At 45.2% G+C, this 27,300-nt stretch overlaps 1 protein-coding gene across 1 annotated transcript in view; it reads right to left on the reverse strand.

Moving 5' to 3' along the window:
* Nucleotides 1-27,300, reverse strand: part of LOC141129487 (V-set domain-containing T-cell activation inhibitor 1-like) — a 360,174-nt gene that overhangs the window by 49,996 nt on the left and 282,878 nt on the right. Inside the window, exons 2-3 of the mRNA XM_073617543.1 lie at nt 6,036-6,073; nt 2,933-2,981 (exon numbers count right to left, since the gene is read on the reverse strand). Coding sequence (XP_073473644.1) covers nt 2,933-2,981; nt 6,036-6,050 — 64 coding nt within the window. The 5' untranslated portion in view covers nt 6,051-6,073. The remainder of the gene's footprint in view (nt 1-2,932; nt 2,982-6,035; nt 6,074-27,300) is intronic.

Consider the following 27,300-nt stretch of genomic DNA (forward strand, 5'->3'; position numbering starts at 1 on the left):
TGGCCAGCTGTGAAACAAGTATTTTATGAACTGTAAAATCTACTGTTGTACATTTCTTTAAATTTTTTATTTAATCAGAAAGGTTCACCATTATGACAAACAGCCAAAAAAAGTACAAAAACAAGTCATAAGCTGGCACAGCACAGATAACGTATCATATAGTAAGAATACGGGCTTATATCTTATGTATCAACTGCTGTATGTATATTATTAGCCTATCTATGGACAGAATGTTCCATATTTTATTGGATCAGAGGATCAATGTTTTCGAAGAACAAAAATTTAAATGTTGACTTTTTTTGAGCTACTGTAAAGTTTTTATATTCATATGCATTTCATATATTCAAGACTAAAAAGTGAGACATAGTACCATTATTACAGTGCCTTAAAAAAAGTATTCATACCCCTCGAAATGTTGAAAACCATTTCTCATTTTCCTTCCACTTTTACAATTATGTGCCACTTTGTGTTGGTCCATCACATAAAATCCCAATAAAATACATTTACGTTTTTTTTTTATTGTAACGTGAACAAAATGTGGGAAATTTCAAGGGGTGTGAATACCCCCTTCTTGTCAAATTTGTTTATTATTTTTTAAATATAACAAAGATTGACAAATTGAGTACATACAAGGATGGCGGTGCAATATTCAAATCGATCAATAATAATAAAATGAAGCTAAACATAAGGAGCTGCGCTCTCAAAATGAGATGTGATCCAATAATAGGTGCAAACAAACATATAAAATTATAACAAGTCCCAATAAGTGAATCATGTGACACATAAAATAATCCTCCAATAAATAGGGAAATCTTGAAAAAATTCTCCAATGGAAGAATGGATAAATAAGACAAAGCATTTATCCTGGGACTTTATCCTGGGACTTTATCCTGGGACTTTATCCTGGGACTTTATCCTGGGACTTTAAGACCAAACAACGTGAATCCACCACCACAGAGAACGCACGCTTACCAGCAACACAACTTTTCCTCCTGGGTCCTCAGGTGACCGATCGAAGCACATGGCGCTAGGGACTGTTGATCGTGAAGGTGATCAGAAGCCCAACATTCAAATCCACACTGGATGTTAGCGGTCATACCAGCCCAGAGAAAAAGCAGGAAAACAAATTGCCATAGGTTAAACCAGATGGTGTTTTGTTGGTAAAAAGCATTATCGCTTTACACAAGGATAAAAGATGAGCCGGCCGGCAACAATATGAATGCCCGTCCAATCGGGTAGATAACAGCGCGGTGACATCAGCACGTCCCTCCTCTCCCTCCATCAGAGGAATTTTTTCAGGATTTCCCCATTCATTGGAGGACTTTTTATATGTCACATGATTCACTTATACTTTTATATGTTTGTTTGCACCTATTATTGGGTCACACGTCATTTTCAGAGAGCAGCTCCATATCTTTATGTAGCTTTGCTTGTGTGTATTTCACTTGAGTTGCAGCTATAGTTGTAGGTTTGTATACAGTTTTTTTCTTTAGTTATAACAAAGTATGAACAGGAAGAGTACATAACAAAAGTATGAACAGGAAGAATACAGAACAAAGTATGAACAGGAAGAGTACATAACAAAGTATGAACAGGATGAGTACATAGCAATGTAAAAATGTAACAAGTAGAGCTACGGATAAAACAATAAAGTATTACATCAAAAGCATAAGAAAATTCCATCAGAAGGAAGCAAAGTAAGCTAGTTACTATTGGCTTATTTTCCAAGAGCGGTAATAAGGAGATCCATCTAATAAGTATACAGTAAATCCTTGGATTGTGAGCATAATTCATCCCGGAAACATACTCGTAATACAAAGCACTTGTATATCAAAGCGAATTTCCCCATAAGAAATAATGGAAACTCAAATGATTCGTTCCACAACCATTTATTCATAGATCCTTCAGTTTATAGTCCATATAAAAGGATTATAGCAATGTGACCAGGTTGTGTAACCATAAAATATCCATCCACAAATAAAAGAGAAGAGAGGCACCTCTAAGTATGGAGGTATTCGGGGTAAAGCTGTCCACATAGACCATCCCCCGCACCACCAGCTCTCACCGCTGTCAGTCTGCAATAGTGATCAGAAAGACTACCCTGCAGTAGAGCGATCTGAAGTGCAGTGTGGAAGGGACAACGTCAATGTTGGTGCGGAGGATGGTCTATATGGACAGCTTTACCCTGGATGCCAGCATACTTGCGTGTGCCTGTTTTATTCATCAACCAAGTGAGTTTCTAAATGTTGTACCCTCATTAAATGTAACATAGTTACATAGTTACATAGAAGGTGAGGTTGAAAAAAGACACAAGTCCATCAAGTCCAACCTATGTGTGTGATTATGTGTCAGTATTACATTACATATCCCTGTATGTTGTGGTTGTTCAGGTGCTTATCTAATCATTTTTTTGAAACTATTGATGCTCGGCTGCTAGGCTGAGACCACCGCCTGTGGAAGGGAATTCCACATCCCTGCCGCTCTTACAGTAAGGAACCCTCTGTGTAGTTTAAGGTTAAACCTCTTTTCTCCTAATTTTAATGAGTGACCACTCTTTGTGGTTAAACTGCCTTCTACGAAAAAGTTTTATCCCTATTGTGGAGTCACCAGTATGGTATTTGTAACCACATTGCTACACTTAGAGGCGCCCTGTTCTCTTCTATACTCAGTTGTGACGTGACGCTACTTATATATCAAGTCAAACTTTATTTAAAAATGTGCTTGTCTTGCAAAACGCTCTCAAACCAAGGTTTTACTGTAAATTAAAAACAGAAGGGACAATGAGTTTATAAGGTAAAATGTTGACATTTTAACTGTGATGTACATTGTATGCATGTTGGAGTTCTCCTAAAAGTCCTCTATATATTTTTGGTTTTCTATTCATTACCAGACATTTGGAAATGTCCTTTAAAAAGTTAAAAGTTCTACTTACCCAAGGAAGTCACAGGCAGGAAATCTATGCAAATTATTACCAATGTAATCTGCAACATATAAAAGTTACCATAGTCAGCACATTGATACTAAATATTTACTAAAGATTATCCAAAAATACACAAAGTATCTTCCTGTTCTATTTTTACACAGTGCAGGGTGTACAGGGATAAACCAGAATACAGACTTGTGTGTTGCACAGATCTTACAATGATGATTGTTGGATCAGGAACTTATCTGTAGAAAAAGACAGAACCAGTCCATGTAGACCCGGGGAAGATATAATCTCCTGTGTGTGACTACCAGAGCCGTTCACTTCCGGCAGCGTTCCAGTCAGTAAGAATGAATGAGTGACTTGTATAGCACTACCTATGCAAACTGAATCGCCTCAGGGTGCTTTTTGCTGCCGGTGTCCATCTGCAGTATAGCGCGGTCCTTTGCCACATGGGGTCCTGACACGCTTACAAACACATACAACATACACATATTAGGCCAATTTTTGACAGGATCTAATAAACCTACTAGCATGTCTTTGGAGTGTGGGAGGAAACCGGAGTACCTGGAGGAAACCCACGCAGGCACAGGGAGAACATGCAAACTCCAGGCAGATGGTGTCATGATCAGGATTTGAACCAGCGACCCTATTGCTGCTAGGTGAATGTGCTATCCACTACACCACTGTGCTGTGTGAGAATGAGGTGCTGATATCTGTAAATTTGAGTTTACTGATTTGCCTTTTTTTTTTTTTTTTTTTACGCAATAGGGAGGAAAAAAAGGCATAAAAAATAGTCATCTGAAAAGTTTAAACAGACAGTATGCAAGAATGTAACACATTGTCCTTGTATTAAAAAAAAGACTCCAAAAAGCAAAAAAAAAGAAGAAAAAAAAACCCACTCAAAAATAAGAAGAAAAAATACTAACTTTTTTTTTCCCTGCACTGTTTCAGGTTTGTAATTTTTGTGCCTTTTTTTTTTTTGCGGCTGTCATTGTCACCCCTCTGAAAATCAGTCTGCATTTGACAGGTGACCGGGAGGAGTTTTGTCACCTCTTTACTGTGTGTTCTAACCTGTAAAAGCCCACAGGACCACAACCACATGCATTACCTGCAGGTACAGGATGAATGCAGCATGGCCCCAAATGGATCACGTTTCTAGTATTCCTGAGCCCTGGTGTTTCCTCTGTATACTGCACATTGCTCCCTGTTCCTGTGTCTGGCACCTTGCTCCTGGGATCCTAGCTCCAGATTCCTGCCACCAGTGGAGGCTGGTGCTCGATAATTTGGGGGGGGGGGGGGGGGGGCAAACCAATGTCCTGCCTGGGATGTCTCCAAACTCCCTCCCCTGTCCAAGCCGGGGAGTGCTGAGTGGCTAAACCGCTGTGGGTGAGCCATCCCTGGGAGACTGGTGGGTCGGTTGGTCTTTGTCTGCTTCTCCTCTAGCTGTGCGTCCCCTCCAGCCATGCTTCTCCTCCCTCCTCCTCCTCCCCTTTGGCTAAAAAGGTCACTTCTCCTTTCGGCTAATCGGGAAACGGGTCTCACGACCCATTTCCTGATTGGCTCTGGGAGGAGAATCAGTGTTACAATAGCGAATATTCACTATTGTCACACAACTGGGTGGGCTTGAAGCGCAGTGCTCTGCGCCCCCAGCCCACCCTTTTTTGAAGCCTACTAGAGCATCTGACTCTAATCACGTGCGTCAAAAAAAAAACACCCCCCCTATTGGAATACATGCATCCGGTGCACTGCATGTAGATCAGGGGGCCAGACGCATGGATAGTGGGGGTGGCGTCCATGCGCCCCTAATGGATGGGCCGTCACTGCCTGCCACTCCGCTGTCTGATTTTCTTGGTTATAACCTTACCTGTTCCTGTTTGGCAACAACATCTGCCTCCTATCCACCTCAACCCCTGGACTTACCCCAACTCTGTATCTACTTGATGGTTTAGTAAATTGCCCTCATTTTGTCTTTGATGTCAACCACCTGTAGTAGGGTGAGCTGGAAGCTTACTCCCTTGGGGTATCTGCCACACAAGACCAACTCCCCATGAGACATTTCTTAATTCCTTTGGCTCTCTTGTCCTTAGACAAGCCTGCACCATCATCGGGAGATAAAGAAGGTCCACCACCTATGGTCAAGCTGTAGTTGCCCTTCCCTTCCCTCAGCTGTCCATGGTGCCCTACTAGCTGCATTGAAGTAGGTTGTCACAGAACGTCCCACACTCCGCTTGAGTGTTTCTGTCAGTTTACCACTTGCTCCCAGTCTGGATACAGATATTCCAAATGCTCCCAAGCACAAAACAAGGCGAGACTTGCTTAGATGCTAACATGGACTGTTTTATTATCACATGGACACAACAGATAAAATAACTCAGAGACTCTTCCCCCTCACCCTTGGAAAAGAGGGCGGGTTAAACTGTCCAAAGACAATGGACACACAGGTCAGGTGTGTTCAAACTTCTCCACAGTAGTCTTATCAGCAGGGGGGCTGCTGGAGGAATCCCCCCTTCCCCCATAGAGACACACATCCCAAATGATCACAGCAAAGAGTCCACAACAGAATGAGACAACACACAACATACACATATATACCCGACTGAGTCCGACTAGTACAGATCAGACTGGATTTCTCATTCACCTTGCAAAGAGCATTGTTCCCTTGAAAATCCAGGGCCCATAATCAAAATGCAAGAGGCTTGCATTCAGTCCTCTCCAAAAGCCTCTGTCTCGGCTAGGTCTGTCACATAGGTCAATCCCAGTGTTCCCATCATCCTCCCCTATAGGAACAGACATACATGTCCACCATGTGTAAATGTACGTCTGCACTCTGCAGAATATAAGATCATTGGGTGAACGGATGGTCCAAGATGACCCAACCCCATCCAATGTGTGTAGAGAGTGTTAGACTTTACTCCTCAGGGGATGAAAACTCCTCAATGTGAATAAACTCCAATCATCCCCAAATCTGTCCAACCTTTCCTAGAGCACCTCAACATCTTTACATCTCCTCCTTGTTAATGTGGATTCATCACATTCAGAATTCCAAAGAAAAAGGGAGATCAGCATTTAGAGAAGTTTAAAAAAATCCAATAAAACTTTCGAATCTCACCTGTATGATCTTCATAGTAGACTGTGGTATGACTTCTGCTGGATGAAATATAAAAAGAGTCAGTTATATACGGAAGAACTCTAATAGGGCGTACAACGGTCGGACTTTGTTCGGACATTCCGACAACAAAATCCCAGGATTTTTTCTGACGGATGTTGGCTCAAACTTGTCTTGCATACACACGGTCACACAAAGTTGTCGTAAAATCCGATCATTCTGAACGCGGTGACGTAAAACACGTACGTCGGGACTATAAATGGGGCAGTGGCCAATAGCTTTCATCTCTTTATTTATTCTGAGCATGCGTGGCACTTTGTCCGTCGGATTTGTGTACACACGATCGGAATTTCCGACAACGGATTTTGTTGTTGGAAAATTTTATCTCCTGCTCTCCAACTTTGTGTGTCGGAAAATCCGATGGAAAATGTCCGATGGCGCCCACACACGGTCGGAATTTCCGACAACATGCTCCGATCGGACATTTTCCATCGGAAAATCCGACCGTGTGTACGGGGCATTATAGTTCTATGGTAAAGGTGAATCATGACTTACTAAGAAAATGGCAGATTTTTACCACATTTCCTTTAATGTTTAACCAGTTAAGGACCAGAGTAAATATTCATCTTCTGACTGTGGACCCAATCATTTAGTCATAACTTTGTCAGAAGTGACATTTAAACTTTTTTTTTTTTTTTTGTAAGAGTTATTGATATTGGCTGGGTCTAGTTGGGGGATATAAAGGATTCAATAAGGGAAATACATTTTAAAAAAAATCTTTGTTAGATTGTAATTAGCTGCAGCAACTCTACTACACGGGAAACCTTCACCGAGTCCCATACGGGATGTGCAACCAGCTGGAAGGCCTGTAGGACATTCATTGTACATTTTATAGGATTAACTGGTTAAAATTAGGTTATGCTGTTAATTCCAATTTACTATCTTGCATGCTTATTCCAGATCACTGACTAGCACAGGAGTCCAAGATCAGGATGGCAGTCCCATATTAACATATACAGCCTTTATTTTAAATACAAAAAATAAAAGACTATCCTGCATGTGCTGTCCCGAGGTTGCAGTGAGGTGCACTGTGCACGGGTGACAGTGGGAAGCAGTTTAGAGCCAGAAGAATAAAGTGAAGAAGTTTGGAATGGTGAACAGAAGAAGACCCAAGTAAAGGTGTGACCAATTAATGGGCTTCTTCATGTGATCCCCCAAGAGGGTACAATATTTACTTGCTGTACTAATGGAGATATAACTGTCTGGGGATCAATTCACCCCCCTAAACTGATCAGTTATGTGCACAATGTGACCCCATTACTAAAGGAGTTCAGTATTTTCAGTTGAATTTTGCGCTGCAAGAGAATTTTCCCTTATCTTAACCACTTCAGCTCCGAAAATTTTACCCCCTTTATGACCAGGCCATTTTCTGCGATACGGCACTGTTACTATAACTGACAATTGCGCTGTCGTGTGACGCTATACCCAAATAAAATTGTTGTCCTTTTTTCCCCACAAATAGAGCTTTCTTTTGATGGTATTTGATCACCTCTGCGTTTTTTTTAATGCGCTATAAACAAAAAAAGAGCGACAATTTAAAAAAAAAAAAAAAGTACTTTCTGCTATAAAACATCCAATAAAAAAATCAAATTTCTTCATCAGTTTAGGCCAATGTGTATTCTGCTACATATTTTTGGTAAAATAAATCCCAATAAGCGTATATTGATTGGTTTGCGCAAAAGTTATCACATCTACAAACTATGGGATAGATTTATGGAATTTACATTTTTTCAATTGTTTTTACTAGTTATTGCAGTAATTAGCATCTTATGACAGGACTGCAACATTGTGGCGGACAAATCTGACCCTAAGTGACACTTTTTGGGGACCAGTGACACCAATACAGTGATCAGTGCTAAAAAAAAATGCACTGACACTGTATAAATGACACTGGCAGGGAAGGGGTTAACATCAGGGGCGATCAAGGGGTTAAGTGTGTACCCTGGGAGTGTTTTCTAACTGATGGGGGAGGGGACTGACAGGAAGTACACAGAGATCGCTGTCCCTGATGACTTGGAACAGAAGATCTCTGTGTACTTCCCTGACAGAACGGGGATCCTCCTTGTTTACATAGACAGATCTGGCTCTCTGTGGAGAGATTGTGGGTGGACATCTGGTTCGCCATACCCGCAGATTGTCTCCCCTCCCATGCAGCGGGCGCGTGGACACCCACAGTATTTATTGCACAAAACAATGCACAGGTATGTTGTTTTGCGCAATACAGCCGCCCTGCCACATTATATATTAAGTAGTTAAAGAGGAGTTCCACCCAGGGGGGCCGTCCAAAAAAAAAAAAATTAAAAGTCAGCAGCTACAAATACTGCAGCTGCTGACTTTTAATTGGACACTCACCTGTCCCTGGGTCCAGCGATGCGGGGGATCGAAGCCCCGCTCGTCCCCCCCCTCCGCTCGTCGGCGCCGGCTTTTCAACTGTGGGCGCCGGGCTGTGGCTTCACAGCCTGGCACCCACTGCGCATGCGCGAGCGGCGTCGTGCGCCGTGATTGGCCGCTCAATCACCTGGGACCTGTAATGGGTCCCAGATGATTGACAGGAGGGAGGGAGCAGAGCCGAGCCCTTCCTGTGCCGAGGAGGAAGTGATGTCACCAGCCCAGGCTAAGGGACAGGTAGACTACGAGGGACCCCCTAGCAACAGGCATTTAGAGGTAAGTGAAAAAAAAAAAAAATATCCAAATGTTTTTTTGTTTTTTTTTTTAGAATTTTTACAGGTAGTTTTGTTTTTTGGGTGGAACCCCACTTTAAGGAATACAGGGGTACGGACGTCCATCATTCAATCATATACAAGCAAAAATATATTTTTTCCCTCGCATATTCTTTGCAAAGTGAATATTCATTTAGGTTCACCCCATTTACTATGATAAAAAACAAATTCATTTTGGAAGTGAACATGATCTACTCCTTTGGTCAATCCAATGTAGAAGGAATGTTCTTTCATTATGGGCAGCAGTAAAATACTGCATTATGACCACTAGATGGAGCTGAGGAGCATAGAAAATAGATACTTATTTATAACAAGAGATACAATCTAACAATTCTAGAGAAAGCTCAAGGAAATTAGCAAATAAAGAAAACCACTGAAGACTTCCAGGTAACCCCCGTGTATGTATTTAGTTTGTATTTTCACCTTTTTTTTTTTGCCTGAACCGTCGATGAGGTGTGCTGCATCCCAAACCTGCACAATTGGTTAGGCCAGTCTCTCACTTTACGAACTGAATTTCCCATTTGCGAGGCTATTCACCCTTAACTTACAGCAGAATGAAATGCATTGTTGTTTTTCATTTTGGATAGAGTAAGGGTGGGTTATAACCTCTGTCAGGCGTTTAGATTTCTCTTCACTTTCTTTTCCATAACCAAAACAAGAAGTGAGAAAATCCCTGTAAAGTGAGGGAATCCCTGGATGTCACCAGAACTAGTGTCCCCATTGGAGAATTTCTATTCCTGTTCTGGCGACACCCCAAAATTTGGGATTTTCATTCACTTTTGGTGATAACTGTAAACAGGACAAATAGAGAATCTCCCTAACAGAGGAACAGACCGTGATAAAAACCTGACAGGGGTTCCAATCCCTCTCCACTCCATCCAAAGCTAAAAAAAAAGGTTTTTAGTTATACTTTAGGAACATTTAACCATAAGAGTTAAATCACATCTTCACTAGAGATGGGCCGAACACCCCTCTGTTCAGTTTGCAGCAGAACTCCCAAACAGGGAAAAGTTCTAATCAGAACGGCGAACTCCATTGAAGTCTATGGGAGCCGAACAGGAAAAAAATCAAATGTGCCCATTGTGAAGGATTATATGCAAGGTATTGGCCATTAAAGGGGTATGGGGGACGGGTACTGCCCTGGGGGACATGTAATAATAAAAATATAGTTTTTACAGGAGCAGTGACTTTAATGATGCTTAACCACTTAAAGACCGAGCCTCTTTCTGAGATTTGGTATTTACAAGTAAAAAACTGTTTCTTTGCTAGAAAATTCTTTATAACCCCCAAACATTATACATTTTTTTTCCAACACCTGAGAGAATAAAATGGCGGTCATTGCAATACTTTCTGTCACATCGTATTTGCGCAGCGGTCTTACAAGCGTACTTTTTTTGGAAAAAAAAAAACTTTTTTGAATTCAAAAATAAGACAGTAAAGTTAGCCCAATTTTTTTTATATTGTGAAAGATAATGTTACGCTGAGTAAATTGATACCCATCATGTCACACTTCAAAATTGTGCACACTTGTGGAATGGCGACAAACTTTTACCCTTTAAGATCTCCATAGGCGAAGTTTAAACAAATTCTACAGGTTGCATGCTTTGAGTTACAGAGGAGGTCTGGGGCTACAATTATTGCTCTCACTCTACCGATCGCGGCGATACCTCACATGTGTGGTTTGAACACCATTTTCATATGCGGGCGCTATTCATTTATGCGTTCGCTTCTGCACACGAGCTCGGTGGAACGGGGCATGTTTACATTTTTTTTCTTATTTATTTTACCTTTTATTTTTAATTTTTACACTGTTCTTTTTAAAAAATTGTGTGTAAACATCCCTTGTAATAGAAAAAAAGCATGACAGGACCTCTTAAATATGAGATCTGGGGGGGTCAAAAAGACCTCACATCTCATATTTACACTAAAATGCAATAAAAAAAATTCTCATTTGAAAAAAAAAAATGGCCCTTTAAGAGCTATGGGGGAAGTAACGTTTTGATGTTGGAGACGTATGGAGATGGATGGGGGCCATCTTCCCCTCACTCGTCTCCATACCCAGATATGAGAAGGAACCAATCGCCTCCACCGCTACCGTCGGCTCCGGTAAGCGGCGGAGCGCACCGGAGAGTGGCGGGGGGGGGCCCCTCTCCTGCCACTGATAAAAATGATCTTGTGGTGAGACAGTACAGCCCGCTGAAAAAGAGAATACCGGAGTTATGGCAGATAGCTGCTGCCATAACAATGATATTCCTCTTCAAAGTGAGGACATATATCAGCATGCGGCAGTCCGGAAGTGGTTAAACTAAAACCAAAAAAATGAAAAATTATTTTAAATATAGTGCCTGGGGGTCCCCTTTAGTCTACCTGTAAAATGGCACATCTGTACCGTGTATAGAACCTGCTGCAGCAAAACTATATAAAAAAATATATATAAAAAAATTTTAACTCTTGGCGTGGTATTCCCTTTGAAACGAGGATACGGTAAGCAGGGGTTTAGAAAGAAAAAAAAATGAGGGGGGAGGGTAAAAGGTCCTCTTTAAAGAACATTCAACCAGTAGAGAAAATTGTCTAACACTATAGGTTGAGAACATTCAACCAGAGGAGGAAATAATATGGGGAAGTCCTTTCCTTAGGGGGCTTCCTGGTCTCATCCATTGACAGCGTAATGAGTCATCTACTGCAGAGAATGAACTGATATACAGAATAGATATGATGTTGCAGAGCGTGAACTGATATACAGAATTGATACGATGTTGCAGAGAGTGAACTAATATACAGAATGGATACAATGTTGCAGAGAGTGAACTGATATACAGAATGGATACAATGTTGCAGAGAGTGAACTGATATACAGAATGGATACAATTTTGCGAAGATGGAACTCAGTAGTTTCCCTCAGGTGAGCCCTGTCTTCACCGCATTTGTATATCAGTTCACTCTCTGCAGTAGCTGATTTATTTCACTTGGGGAGATTTCCCTTCACTTTCTGTCCCATAGACAGCGGTGATCTGCCTATTAGGGGTGCAGAGGTGTCGCCCCCCCCATCCATTCATCTGCCCCCCAATGTACATTTTGGGGGTGCCGGATGCATGGATTCCAATGGTGGATTTTTTTTTAAAGTGCATGATTAGAGCCTGATGCTCTAATAGGCTTCAAAAAGGGTGGGCTTGGGGCACAGAGAACTGTCCAGTCAGCAAGCTTGGGGGAGAGAGAGAGAGAGGGGACACTGCTATAATTTTTTAGTTACTTTTGCACGGTACCATTAGCCTGGCTGTGAGGCAGGGCTGTGCAAATCTCCGCACTGGATGGACAAAAATATTAATCCTTTGGCAGAATAAAATGGACGCGGTATACTTGGACAGAGGGGTGGCTGTGGACGTGGTATACTTGGACAGAGGGGTGGCGGTGGACGTGGTATACTTGGACAGAGGGGTGGATGTGGACGTGGTATACTTGGACAGAGGGGTGGCTGTGGACGCGGTATACTTGGACAGAGGGGTGGCTGTGGACATGGTATAATTGGACAGAGGAGTGGCTGTGGACGAGGGAAACTTGGACAGAGGGGTGGCTGTGGACAAGGGAAACTGGGACAGAGGGGTGGCTGTGGACAAGGGAAACTGGGACAGAGGGGTGGCTGTGGACGCAGTATACTTGGACAGAGGGGTGGCTGTGGACGAGGGAAACTTGGACAAAGGGGTGGCTGTGAACACGGTATACTTGGTCAGAGGCGTGGCTGTGGACGTGGTATACTTGGACAGAGGAGTGGCTGTGGACGAGGGAAACTTGGACAGAGGTGTGGCTGTGGACATGGTATACTTGGATAGAGGGGTGGCTGTGGGCGCGGTATACTTGGACCAAGGGGTGGCTGTGGACGTGGTATATTTGGACAGAGGGGTGGCTGTGGACGTGGTATACTTGGACAGAGGGGTGGCTGTGGACATGGTATACTTGGACAGAGGGGTGGCGGTGGACGTGGTATACTTGGACAGAGGGGTGGATGTGGACGTGGTATACTTGGACAGAGGGGTGGCTGTGGACGCGGTATACTTGGACAGAGGGGTGGCTGTGGACATGGTATACTTGGACAGAGGGGTGGCTGTGGACAAGGGAAACTTGGACAGAGGGGTGGCTGTGGACGCGGTATACTTGGACAGAGGGGTGGCTGTGGACGCGGTATACTTGGACAGAGGGGTGGCTGTGGACGCGGTATACTTGGACAGAGGGGTGGCTGTGGACGAGGGAAACTTGGACAAAGGGGTGGCTGTGAACACGGTATACTTGGTCAGAGGCGTGGCTGTGGACGAGGGAAACTTGGACAGAGGTGTGGCTGTGGACATGGTATACTTGGACAGAGGGGTGGCTGTGGGCGCGGTATACTTGGACCAAGGGGTGGCTGTGGACGTGGTATATTTGGACAGAGGGGTGGCTGTGGACGTGGTATACTTGGACAGAGGGGTGGCTGTGGACATGGTATACTTGGACAGAGGGGTGGCTGTGGACATAGTATACTTGGACAGAGGGGTGGCGGTGGACGTGGTATACTTGGACAGAGGGGTGGATGTGGACATGGTATACCTGGATTTTGCAAAAGCGTTTGACACAGTTCCCCACACATGGCTCATGTGTAAGGTAAAGTCTAAAGGCTTGGAAAGATCAGTTTGTAAATGGATAGAAAACTGGCTAAAAGACAGAATTCAGAGAGTCGTGGTTAATGATTCTTACACTGAATGGTCTAAGGTTATCAGTGGTGTACCCCAAGGTTCAGTGTTATCAGTGGTGTACCCGAGGTTCAGTGTTATCAGTGGTGTACCCCAAGGTTCAGTGCTGGGACCCTTATTTTTGAATATCTTTATAAATTATATGGGGTCTGGGATTTCTGTCATTGCAGATGACACCAAGCTATGCAGAGGAATAAAGTCCTTACAGGATGTCTCCAATTTACAAGCCAACCTAAATGCTCTGTCTAATTGGGCGACTATGTGGCAGATGAGGTTTAATGTTGAGAAATGTAAAGTTCTACACTTGGGGGCTGAGAATAAGCATCATACATACTAGGGGGGAGTACAACTGGGGGATCCATAGTGGAGAATAGGGATGAGCCGAACACCCCCCTGTTCGGTTCGCACCAGAACATGCGAACAGGAAAAAAGTTTGTTCGAACACGCGAACACCATTAAAGTCTATGGGACACGAACATGAATAATCAAAAAGTGCTAATTTTAAAGGCTTATATGCAAGTTATTGTCATAAAAAGTGTTTGGGGACCTGGGTCCTGCCCCAGGGGACATGGATCAATGCAAAAAAAGTTTTAAAAACTATCGTTTTTTCAGGAGCAGTGATTTTAATAATGCTTAAAGTCAAACAATAAAAGTGTAATATCCCTTTAAATTTTGTAGCTGGGGGGTGTCTATAGTATGCCTGTAAAGGGGCGCATGTTTCCCGTGTTTAGAACAGTCTGACAGCAAAATGACATTTCAAAGGAAAAAACCCATTTAAAACTACCCGCGGCTATTGCATTTCTGACAATACACATAGAAGTTCATTGATAAAAACGGCATGGGAATTCCCCACAGGGGAACCCCGAACCAAAATTTTAAAAAATATGACGTGGGAGTCCCCATAAATTCCATACCAGGCCCTTCAGGTCTGGTATGGATTTTAAGGGGAACCCCGCACCAAAAAAAAAAAAAAAAAACGGCATGGGGTCCCCCCAAAAATCCATACCAGACCCTTATCCAAGCACGCAACCTGGCAGGCCACAGGAAAAGAGGGGGGGACGAGAGTGCGGCCCCCCCCTCCTGAACCGTACCAGGCCACATGCCCTCAACATTGGGAGGGTGCTTTGGGGTAGCCCCCCAAAACACCTTGTCCCCATGTTGATGAGGACAAGGGCCTCATCCCCACAACCCTGGCAAGTGGTTGTGGGGGTCTGCGGGCGGGGGGCTTATCGGAATCTGGAAGCCCCCTTTAACAAGGGGACCCCCAGATCCTGCCCCCCCCCTGTGTGAAATGGTAAGAGGGTACTTACCCCTACCATTTCACTAAAAAACTGTAAAAAATTTTAAAAATGACAAGAGACAGTTTTTGACAATTCCTTTGTTTAAATGCTTCTTCTTTCTTCTATCTTCCTTCATCTTCTGGTTCTTCTGGTTCTTCCTCCGGCGTTCTCGTCCAGCATCTCCTCCGCGGCGTCTTCTATCTTCTCCTCGGGCCGCTCCGCACCCATGGCATGGGGGAGGCTCCCGCTCTTCTCTTCAGCTTCTTCTTCTTCTCTTCTTCTCTTCTTAATTTTTCGTGGAATGTGAGGGGCATGCGCGAGAAAATTAAGCGTGCAGCAGTCTTCACATTCGTCAAGAAACAGCGTGCCGATGTGATAGCCTTGGTTGAAACACATGTTGAGGGAAGCATCCAGATGGCACTCCGCCGCCCATGGGTTGGGTGGGCGTATCATTCTACCCACACATCCCATGCCAGGGGAGTCTCAATCTTGATAGCTAAATCTGTGCATTTCGAGTTATGTGAACTATCTACTGATCCACAAGGCCGATACGTGTTTCTCCTGGCTAATTTACATGGGGAACCCCTGCTCATACCGGCCTTTTATGTGCCACCCCCATTTAACATCACCATAATTAAAGAGGGACTGCCGTTCATGGCTCGCCACCCTGCAATATCTGCAGTCTGGTTGGGTGACTTTAATACCACACTAAATCCAACCTTGGACAGACTACAACCGACTTTACCCACCTTGACTGCTCCCAACGAAACTAGGTTCTACAAGATCCTCTCCACCTTTCATTTAACAGACACATGGCGCCACAAGTTCCCACAAACAAGATCATATTCGTGTTTCTCATCCTCTCATAACTCCATGTCCTGCATAGACTTCATATCATTTCCCACAGACTGACACCACGACTACTATACTATACTATACTATACTGACACATAATCACACACATAGGTTGGACTTGATGGACTTGTGTCTTTTTTCAACCTCACCTACTATGTAACTATGTACTAGAGGCTGAGTTCTGCCCCAGAATACTTTCGGATCATAGTCCCTATTGGATCACATTAAGCATCCCAATAGCCAAACCACCACGATCCTGGCGTTTGAACCCATTTTGGCTGTCTCTCCTACCGGAGGATGATGAGCTTGCGAGTAAGTGGAGATTATACTTTGCGGAGAATGACAAGTCAGTATCACCCTCCGTAGTATGGGACTCCTTTAAGCTTTTCGCTCGCTCAACATTAATTACTGATATCAATAAAATTAAGGCAGATTCCGCCAGTGCCCTCGGTAAGGCGATGGCGGACCTGTCCTCCTCTGAGAGAGACTTTGCAACCACCCCGACCCCCGCAAATGCAAACCTGCTCAAACTACAAGCTAGAGTAATCACCCAGCTGCAATTTCAAAAAGCAAGACAAAAACTCTTTTTCTCTAAACAAAAAATGTTTGAATATGGGGAAAAAGCGGGCAAGTTATTGGCGTACTTAGTACACAGTGAAGATAGACCCCCGGTGGTTATCACACTACATGGCCCTGGAGGACAACAAATAACAGACCCACCCATGGTAACCTCCATGTTTAGAGACTTCTTTGCCGACTTGTACAAAACGACAGTTCCCACTGAGACGCAATCAATGTCCCTTTTCCTTGAGAAGGTGACTTTCCCACAACTGACGAAAGAACAGATAGACCTCCTAGAGGCACCCCTCACCATAGACGAAATCAGAACCGCCATTGCTAGTTTCGCCAGGTCTAAATCCCCAGGATCAGACGGGCTCCCAATTGAGTTCTATTCCCAATTTAGTGAAACACTCACCCCCAAATTACTGGCTTTATACAACCATCTGTTTGAGACTGGGACTCTACCCCCGTCCATGACAGACCAACCATAGTCCTCATCCCCAAACCAGGAAAAGACCCAGGATACCCAGAATCTTACCGCCCCATATCCCTATTACAGGTTGACATCAAGATATTGGCCAAAGTACTATCCATCAGGCTCAATCGGGTCATCTTGTCCCTAATACATACAGACCAAGCAGGTTTCATGCCTGGTCACAATACCTTGTTTAATCTCCGGAAATTATACAAAAATCTACAGGCTATACATGAGGAGGTTGTTCACGAGTTGTAGTAACTTTGGATACAGCAAAAGGCTTTCGACTCCGTGGAGTGGAGGTATCTCTGGAGATGTTTGGAGGGCTATGGCTTCAGTCCCAAATATATTAAGTGGGTTCAACTATTATACCAGGCACCCAAAGCCAGGGTGGTAGCCAATGGGTGGCTGTCTCAGACGTTTGACCTTAGCAGAGGTACGAGACAGGGCATGGCAAACTCTCAAGAACCCAACTGACCTTGGTGGCACAGCTCTCCCTGACTTTAACCTATATTACATCGCATCACAATTGTCACAGCTATTCTACGTAGATAAAACAGATAGTGAGAGATTTCTCATGCTCCAATGTCCAAAATGGGCACAGCACACCAAGGACTCGATATACGCAATAGCATCGGGTTCGGGAGGGTCGGAACCAGGGGAAAAACAGACAAACCATGCTATACCACTATAGGAAAATATGGGACTTAGCCGCTTCCAAACTTGAAATCCCACAATTCAATGACTACGCGCCGATATGACACAACAAGAACCTTCCCGAATTCAACAAAATTCATGACACAAGTATATGGTTCAGGCAGGGAGTATTCTACCTGCATCACATACTAAAAGACGGGCACCTTAAAACTTTCAATTCACTTAACCACTTGCTTACCGGGCACTTAAACCCCCCTCCTATCCAGACCAATTTTCAGCTTTCGGCGCTGACGCACTTTGAATGACAATTGCGCGGTCATCCAACACTGTACCCAAATGAAATTTTTACTATTTTTTCACCACAAATAGAGCTTTCTTTTGGTGGTATTTGATCACCTCTGCGGTTTTTACTTTTTGTTAAAAAAATGTAAAAATCTGAATTTTTTTTTTTTTTAATTATTTTTTTATATTTTGTTATAAAAAATATTAAACAGGTAATTTTTCTCCTTTATTGATGTACGCTGATGAGGCGGCAGTGATGGGCAGCACTGCCGGGTGGCACTGATTGGCACTACAGGTGGGCATTGATAGGTGGCACTTGTTGGCACTGTTAGGTGGCACTTGTGGGCACTGTTAGGTGGCACTTGTGGGCACTGTTAGGTGGCACTTGTGGGCACTGTTAGGTGGCACTTGTGGGCACTGTTAGGTGGCATATTTAGGAGGCACTGATGAGGCAGATGTGCCTGTTTCACTTGGGGACTGATGTCCCTCACATCCCATCCGGTGATCGGCTTTTTTTTCTCCTCATGCTGTCAGCGTGAGTAAAAAAAAAAAAAAACGATTACCGATCTTTTGTTTACATCATGTGATCAGCTGTCATTGGCTGACAGCTGATCACATGGTAAGGAGCTGGGACCGGCCCCTTACTCGGATCTGTGATCAGCCGAGTCTCAGTGACTCAGTGATCACAGAGCGCCATGCGCGCGCCCTGCAGGGCACGCGCAGGGAGCGTGCACTGGGGGGGCCGTCATATGACGGCCTCCCGGGAATGCAGGTCCGCGCTGTGGCCGTCATTCGGCCAAAGCGCGGATGTCAGGTGGTTAAAGAAGAATTCACAATTCGAAATCGAATGTTCTTTAGATTTCTACAACTCCGCCTTGCGACACAATCGCAATTTTCTGACTCTGTCCCAAACCCTACACCCAATGTCATTATGGCAGTAATTAAGAACACGGATCCCCACAAACTGATTTCAGCATTTTACAACACGCTCTCAACCCCCCATCTCTACTAAAATAGCATACGACCTGAAACCCAGATGGGAGAGAGAGGTGGGACCAATGGGGGGTGAGGAGTGGGAGGAGGCACTGGAGTCTTGTAAGGCCGTATCCCCCAAACTATCGGATCGACTGTCGCAACTCTACATTCTACACAGGGCATACCTCACTCCCCTTAGAGTGGCAAGATACAAACGCACCCAATCTACCACATGCCTGATGTGTGGAAGAGAGACAGGCACTTTCTTCCACTTGATCTGGACATGCCCCAAGATTCGAGGCTTGTGGGAACAAATGGTGACGTTCCTACACGGTACAATGGGTTCACCCCTAGCATTAGACCCAAAACAATGCCTTCTTGGTATAATACCAGATACAATAGATAAGTATACAAAAATATTTCTTCATGAGACGCGGTTCGCAGCAAGAAAAATCATAGCTAAAAAAATGGATGAGACAAAACGCCTCCCAAAATATCAGAATGGAAAATAGAAGTGAATAATACCCGGCCGTATAAGAAATGCATATATATATATATCAAAAGAGGCCGCCCCAACAAATACAACAAGATATGGGACCGCTGGCTCCAGGAACCTGATACACGTGTGTAATAAAACCAAATTAGCTTGAAATGAATAATTGAACACACGCCTCAATATGTAGTCTATAGGTACTAAATGTACGATGTACTAGTAGAATATACTCACAGGACGGAAAAAATGTACCAGATATCTTTATTGCAGACTGTATAACACTCAATGTATCTGTTACTAAGTTTATATGTAAAAGCAAACATAGTTGTTTAATAAAAACCTTTTGTTCAACAAAAAAAAAAAAAGGAATGAGAGAAAAGACAGGGACATACTAAAAGGAATGAGAGAAAAGACAGGGACATACTAAAAGGAATGAGAGAAAAGACAGGGACATACTAAAAGGAATGAGAGAAAAGACAGGGACATACTAAAAGGAATGAGAGAAAAGACAGGGACATACTAAAAGGAATGAGAGAAAAGACAGGGACATACTAAAAGGAATGAGAGAAAAGACAGGGACATACTAAAAGGAATGAGAGAAAAGACAGGGACATACTAAAAAGGAATGAGAGAAAAGACAGGGACATACTAAAAAGGAATGAGAGAAAAGACAGGGACATACTAAAAAGAAATGAGAGAAAAGACAGGGACATACTAAAAAGGAATGAGAGAAAAGACAGGGACATACTAAAAGGAATGAGAGAAAAGACAGGGACATACTAAAGGGAATGACAGAAAAGACAGGGACATACTAAAGGGAATGACAGAAAAGACAGGGACATACTAAAGGGAATGACAGAAAAGACAGGGACATACTAAAGGGAACGAGAGAAAAGACAGGGACATACTAAAGGGAACGAGAGAAAAGACAGGGACATACTAAAAGGAACGAGAGAAAAGACAGGGACATACTAAAAGGAACGAGAGAAAAGACAGGGACATACTAAAGGGAATGAGAGAAAAGACAGGGACATACTAAAAGGAATGAGAGAAAAGACAGGGACATACTAAAAGGAATGAGAGAAAAGACAGGGACATACTAAAGGGAATGACAGAAAAGACAGGGACATACTAAAGGGAATGACAGAAAAGACAGGGACATACTAAAGGGAATGACAGAAAAGACAGGGACATACTAAAGGGAATGACAGAAAAGACAGGGACATACTAAAAGGAACGACAGAAAAGACAGGGACATACTAAAAGGAACGAGAGAAAAGACCGGGACATACTAAAAGGAATGACAGAAAAGACAGGGACATACTAAAAGGAATGAGAAAAAAGACAGGGACACACTAAAAGGAATGAGAGAAAAGACAGGGACATACTAAAAGGAATGAGAGAAAAGACAGGGACATACTAAAAGGAATGAGAGAAAAGACAGGGACATACTAAAAAGGAATGAGAGAAAAGACAGGGACATACTAAAAAGGAATGAGAGAAAAGACAGGGACATACTAAAAGGAATGAGAGAAAAGACAGGGACATACTAAAAGGAATGAGAGAAAAGACAGGGACATACTAAAGGGAATGACAGAAAAGACAGGGACATACTAAAGGGAATGACAGAAAAGACAGGGACATACTAAAGGGAATGACAGAAAAGACAGGGACATACTAAAGGGAATGACAGAAAAGACAGGGACATACTAAAAGGAACGACAGAAAAGACAGGGACATACTAAAAGGAACGAGAGAAAAGACCGGGACATACTAAAAGGAATGACAGAAAAGACAGGGACATACTAAAAGGAATGAGAAAAAAGACAGGGACACACTAAAAGGAATGAGAGAAAAGACAGGGACATACTAAAAGGAATGAGAGAAAAGACAGGGACATACTAAAAGGAATGAGAGAAAAGACAGGGACATACTAAAAAGGAATGAGAGAAAAGACAGGGACATACTAAAAAGGAATGAGAGAAAAGACAGGGACATACTAAAAGGAATGAGAGAAAAGACAGGGACACACTAAAGGGAATGACAGAAAAGACAGGGACATACTTTTTCCCCATTTATAGTCTATGGGCATTCCATTTAGTTCCATTATTCTCTATGGTCATTCCATTCTGTCATTGCCTTTAGTATGTCCCATCAGGCCACACCCCTATTTTGAAAAGCCCCCCCCCTTGAAGTTTAAGCCCCACCCCTTTGAATTTAGAAGCATCAAACCTCCATAATTTAGGTGGTCGGGATGTTTTTATATTATAAACTTTGGGTAATATGAAAGAAGACAGAGCTACAAGAGAATGTGGTAAATACACGATGCAAGATGCAGAAAAAAACCACAAGAAAGAGAAATATAAAGAATGTAACATAAAATGAGATGAGTTGGAGATACTCACTCTGCCTGCTGAGCTCTCTGCATTCTCCGGTGATGTGAAGTCTCTCTCACTGTTCTGAGTATTTATAGCTGAGTTTACTTTCACTTTCCTGACTTCTGCTTCTGGGAAATCACGTGATTATTGTGCATCACATCCAACTGACACTCCCCCCAGACATCAGGTAATATGGGTTCACAGCTGACACTCCCCCCAGCGATCAGGGGGTACAGCCGTTACAAGTGTAAGGGGCCCCGGGGCCCGAGGCCAGAAGAAGGGAGGACGGGTGAAGGGGATCTGTGCTGTGCAATGCATTATAGAAACAATGTCACAGTTTCTGGATACAATCAAATCAAGTATGCAGGTCTCGTGTCATTGATTCTAGACATCGAGCTCTTTACTGCCACCTCTGGCTACTATGTGCATGTGCACCCCTCGTGATCTGCCTGTACTGAGCTTCTCAGCAACATGTCAGCTTTGTAAAAACAAACTGGGACCAGGTATGAAGTTACAAGAAGGGGCTGTGAGGGAAAGGGAGGGGGGCTGTTTGTGTACAGGGAGGGGCCAGAGGCTTGTGTGTGTACAGATTTGTGTATGTGGGGCTGACATATATACAGGTGTGTGTGTGGGGGGCTGACATATATACAGGTGTGTGGGGGGGCTGACATATATAAAGGTGTGTGTGAGGGGCTGACATATATATAGGTGTGTGTGTGGGGGGGGGGCTGACATATATACAGGTGTGTGTGTGGGGGGGGGGCTGACATAAATACAGGTGTGTGTGGGGGGCTGACATATATACAGGTGTGTGTGTGGGGGGCTGACATATATACAGGTGTGTGTGTGTGGGGGGCGCTGACATATATACAGGTGTGTGTGTGTGGGGGGCTGACATATATACAGGTGTGTGTGGGGGGCTGACATATATACAGGTGTGTGTGTGGGGGGCTGACATATATACAGGTGTGTGTGTGTGGGGGGCGCTGACATATATACAGGTGTGTGTGAGGGGCTGACATATATACAGGTGTGTGTGAGGGGCTGACATATATACAGGTGTGTGTGTGTGGGGGGCTAACATATATACAGGTGTGTGTGGGGGGCTGACATATATACAGGTGTGTGTGTGTGGGGGGCTGACATATATACAGGTGTGTGTGGGGGGCTGACATATATACAGGTGTGTGTGTGTGGGGGGGCTGACATATATACAGGTGTGTGTGGGGGGCTGACATATATACAGGTGTGTGTGTGTGGGGGGCTGACATATATACAGGTGTGTGTGTGGGGGGGCTGACATATATACAGGTGTGTGTGGGGGGGCTGACATATATACAGGTGTGTGTGGGGGGGCTGGCATATATGCAGGTGTGTGTGAGGGGCTGACATATATACAGGTGTGTGTGTGTGGGGGGCTGACATATATACAGGTGTGTGTGGGTGGGGCTGACATATATACAGGTGTGTGTGTGGGGGGCTGACATATATACAGGTGTGTGTGGGGGGCTGACATATATACAGGTGTGTGTGGGGGGGCTGGCATATATACAGGTGTGTGTGAGGGGCTGACATATATACAGGTGTGTGTGTGGGGGGCTGACATATATACAGGTGTGTGTGGGGGGCTGACATATATACAGGTGTGTGTGTGTGGGGGGCTGACATATATACAGGTGTGTGTGGGGGGCTGACATATATACAGGTGTGTGTGTGTGGGGGGGCTGACATATATACAGGTGTGTGTGGGGGGCTGACATATATACAGGTGTGTGTGTGTGGGGGGCTGACATATATACAGGTGTGTGTGGGGGGGCTGACATATATACAGGTGTGTGTGGGGGGGCTGACATATATACAGGTGTGTGTGGGGGGGCTGGCATATATACAGGTGTGTGTGAGGGGCTGACATATATACAGGTGTGTGTGTGTGGGGGGCTGACATATATACAGGTGTGTGTGGGTGGGGCTGACATATATACAGGTGTGTGTGTGGGGGGCTGACATATATACAGGTGTGTGTGGGGGGGCTGACATATATACAGGTGTGTGTGTGGGGGGGCTGGCATATATACAGGTGTGTGTGAGGGGCTGACATATATACAGGTGTGTGTGTGTGGGGGGCTGACATATATACAGGTGTGTGTGGGTGGGGCTGACATATATACAGGTGTGTGTGTGGGGGGCTGACATATATACAGGTGTGTGTGGGTGGGGCTGACATATATACAGGTGTGTGTGTGTGGGGGGCTGACATATATACAGGTGTGTGTGGGGGGCTGACATATATACAGGTGTGTGTGTGTGGGGGGGCTGACATATATACAGGTGTGTGTGGGGGGCTGACATATATACAGGTGTGTGTGGGGGGGGCTGACATATATACAGGTGTGTGTGTGTGGGGGGCTGACATATATACAGGTGTGTGTGGGGGGCTGACATATATACAGGTGTGTGTGGGGGGCTGACATATATACAGGTGTGTGTGTGGGGGGCTGACATATATACAGGTGTGTGTGTGGGGGGCTGACATATATACAGGTGTGTGTGTGTGTGGGGGGCTGACATATATACAGGTGTGTGTGTGGGGGGGGGCTGACATATATACAGATGTGTGTGTGGGGGGGGCTGACATATATACAGGTGTGTGTGGGGGGGGGGGCTGACATATACAGGTGTGTGTGTGGGGGGGTGACATATATACAGGTGTGTGTGTGGGGGGGGCTGACATATATACAGGTGTGTGTGGGGGGCTGACATATATACAGGTGTGTGTGGGGGGCTGACATATATACAGGTGTGTGTGTGGGGGGCTGACATATATACAGGTGTGTGTGTGGGGGGCTGACATATATACAGGTGTGTGTGTGGGGGGCTGACATATATACAGGTGTGTGTGTGTGGGGGGCTGACATATATACAGGTGTGTGTGTGTGGGGGGCTGACATATATACAGGTGTGTGTGGGGGGGGCTGACATATATACAGGTGTGTGTGGGGGGGGCTGACATATATACAGGTGTGTGTGGGGGGGGCTGACATATATACAGGTGTGTGTGGGTGGGGCTGACATATATACAGGTGTGTGTGTGGGTGGGGCTGACATATATACAGGTGTGTGTGTGGGGGGCTGACATATATACAGGTGTGTGTGTGGGGGGCTGACATATATACAGGTGTGTGTGGGGGGCTGACATATATACAGGTGTGTGTGTGGGGGGGGCTGACATATATACAGGTGTGTGTGTGGGGGGGGGGCTGACATATATACAGATGTGTGTGTGGGGGGGGCTGACATATATACAGGTGTGTGTGTGTGGGGGGCTGACATATACAGGTGTGTGTGTGGGGGGGTGACATATATACAGGTGTGTGTGTGTGGGGGGGCTGACATATATACAGGTGTGTGTGGGGGGGCTGACATATACAGGTGTGTGTGTGGGGGGGGGGCTGACATATATACAGGTGTGTGTGTGTGTGGGGGGGGGCTGACATATACAGGTGTGTGTGTGGGGGGGGCTGACATATATACAGGTGTGTGTGTGTGTGGGGGGGGGCTGACATATACAGGTGTGTGTGTGGGGGGGTGACATATATACAGGTGTGTGTGTGGGGGGGCTGACATATATACAGGTGTGTGTGTGGGGGGGGCTGACATATATACAGGTGTGTGTGTGGGGGGGCTGATATATATACAGGTGTGTGTGTGGGGGGGCTGACATATATACAGGTGTGTGGGGGGGGCTGACATATATACAGGTGTGTGAGGGGGGTCTGACATATATACAGGTGTGTGTGTGGGGGGGCTGACATATACAGGTGTGTGTGTGTGGGTGGGGCTGACATATATACAGGTGTGTGAGGGGGGGCTGACATATATACAGGTGTGTGAGGGGGGTCTGACATATATACAGGTGTGTGTGTGGGGGGGTGACATATATACAGGTGTGTGTGTGTGGGGGGGCTGACATATATACAGGTGTGTGTGGGGGGGGCTGACATATATACAGGTGTGTGAGGGGGGCTGACATATATACAGGTGTGTGTGGGTGGGGCTGACATATATACAGGTGTGTGTGTGGGGGGCTGACATATATACAGGTGTGTGTGGGGGGCTGACATATATACAGGTGTGTGTGGGGGGGCTGACATATATACAGGTGTGTGTGTGGGGGGGCTGACATATATACAGGTGTGTGTGTGGGGGGCTGACATATATACAGGTGTGTGTGTGGGGGGGGGGCTGACATATATACAGATGTGTGTGTGGGGGGGCTGACATATATACAGGTGTGTGTGGGGGGGGGCTGACATATACAGGTGTGTGTGTGGGGGGGTGACATATATACAGGTGTGTGTGTGTGGGGGGGCTGACATATATACAGGTGTGTGTGGGGGGCTGACATATATACAGGTGTGTGTGGGGGGGCTGACATATATACAGGTGTGTGTGTGGGGGGCTGACATATATACAGGTGTGTGTGTGGGGGGCTGACATATATACAGGTGTGTGTGTGGGGGGCTGACATATATACAGGTGTGTGTGTGGGGGGCTGACATATATACAGGTGTGTGTGTGTGGGGGGCTGACATATATACAGGTGTGTGTGTGGGGGGGGCTGACATATATACAGGTGTGTGTGGGGGGGGCTGACATATATACAGGTGTGTGTGGGGGGGCTGACATATATACAGGTGTGTGTGGGTGGGGCTGACATATATACAGGTGTGTGTGTGGGTGGGGCTGACATATATACAGGTGTGTGTGGGGGGGCTGACATATATACAGGTGTGTGTGTGTGGGGGGCTGACATATATACAGGTGTGTGTGGGGGGCTGACATATATACAGGTGTGTGTGGGGGGCTGACATATATACAGGTGTGTGTGTGGGGGGCTGACATATATACAGGTGTGTGTGTGTGGGGGGCTGACATATATACAGGTGTGTGTGTGGGGGGCTGACATATATACAGGTGTGTGTGTGTGTGGGGGGCTGACATATATACAGGTGTGTGTGTGGGGGGGGGCTGACATATATACAGATGTGTGTGTGGGGGGGGCTGACATATATACAGGTGTGTGTGGGGGGGGGCTGACATATACAGGTGTGTGTGTGGGGGGGTGACATATATACAGGTGTGTGTGTGGGGGGGGCTGACATATATACAGGTGTGTGTGTGGGGGGCTGACATATATACAGGTGTGTGTGGGGGGCTGACATATATACAGGTGTGTGTGTGTGGGGGGCTGACATATATACAGGTGTGTGTGTGGGGGGGGCTGACATATATACAGATGTGTGTGTGGGGGGGCTGACATATATACAGGTGTGTGTGTGGGGGGGGCTGACATATACAGGTGTGTGTGTGTGGGGGGGTGACATATATACAGGTGTGTGTGTGTGGGGGGGCTGACATATATACAGGTGTGTGTGGGGGGGCTGACATATACAGGTGTGTGTGTGGGGGGGGGGGCTGACATATATACAGGTGTGTGTGTGGGGGGGGCTGACATATATACAGGTGTGTGTGTGTGGGGGGGGGGGGGCTGACATATACAGGTGTGTGTGTGGGGGGGTGACATATATACAGGTGTGTGTGTGGGGGGGCTGACATATATACAGGTGTGTGTGTGGGGGGGGCTGACATATATACAGGTGTGTGTGTGGGGGGGGGCTGACATATATACAGGTGTGTGAGGGGGGTCTGACATATATACAGGTGTGTGTGTGGGGGGGCTGACATATACAGGTGTGTGTGTGTGGGTGGGGCTGACATATATACAGGTGTGTGAGGGGGGGGCTGACATAT

This window comes from Aquarana catesbeiana, linkage group LG02 (genome assembly GCF_042186555.1).
Source record: "Aquarana catesbeiana isolate 2022-GZ linkage group LG02, ASM4218655v1, whole genome shotgun sequence".
NCBI classification, from domain to species: Eukaryota; Metazoa; Chordata; class Amphibia; order Anura; family Ranidae; genus Aquarana; species Aquarana catesbeiana.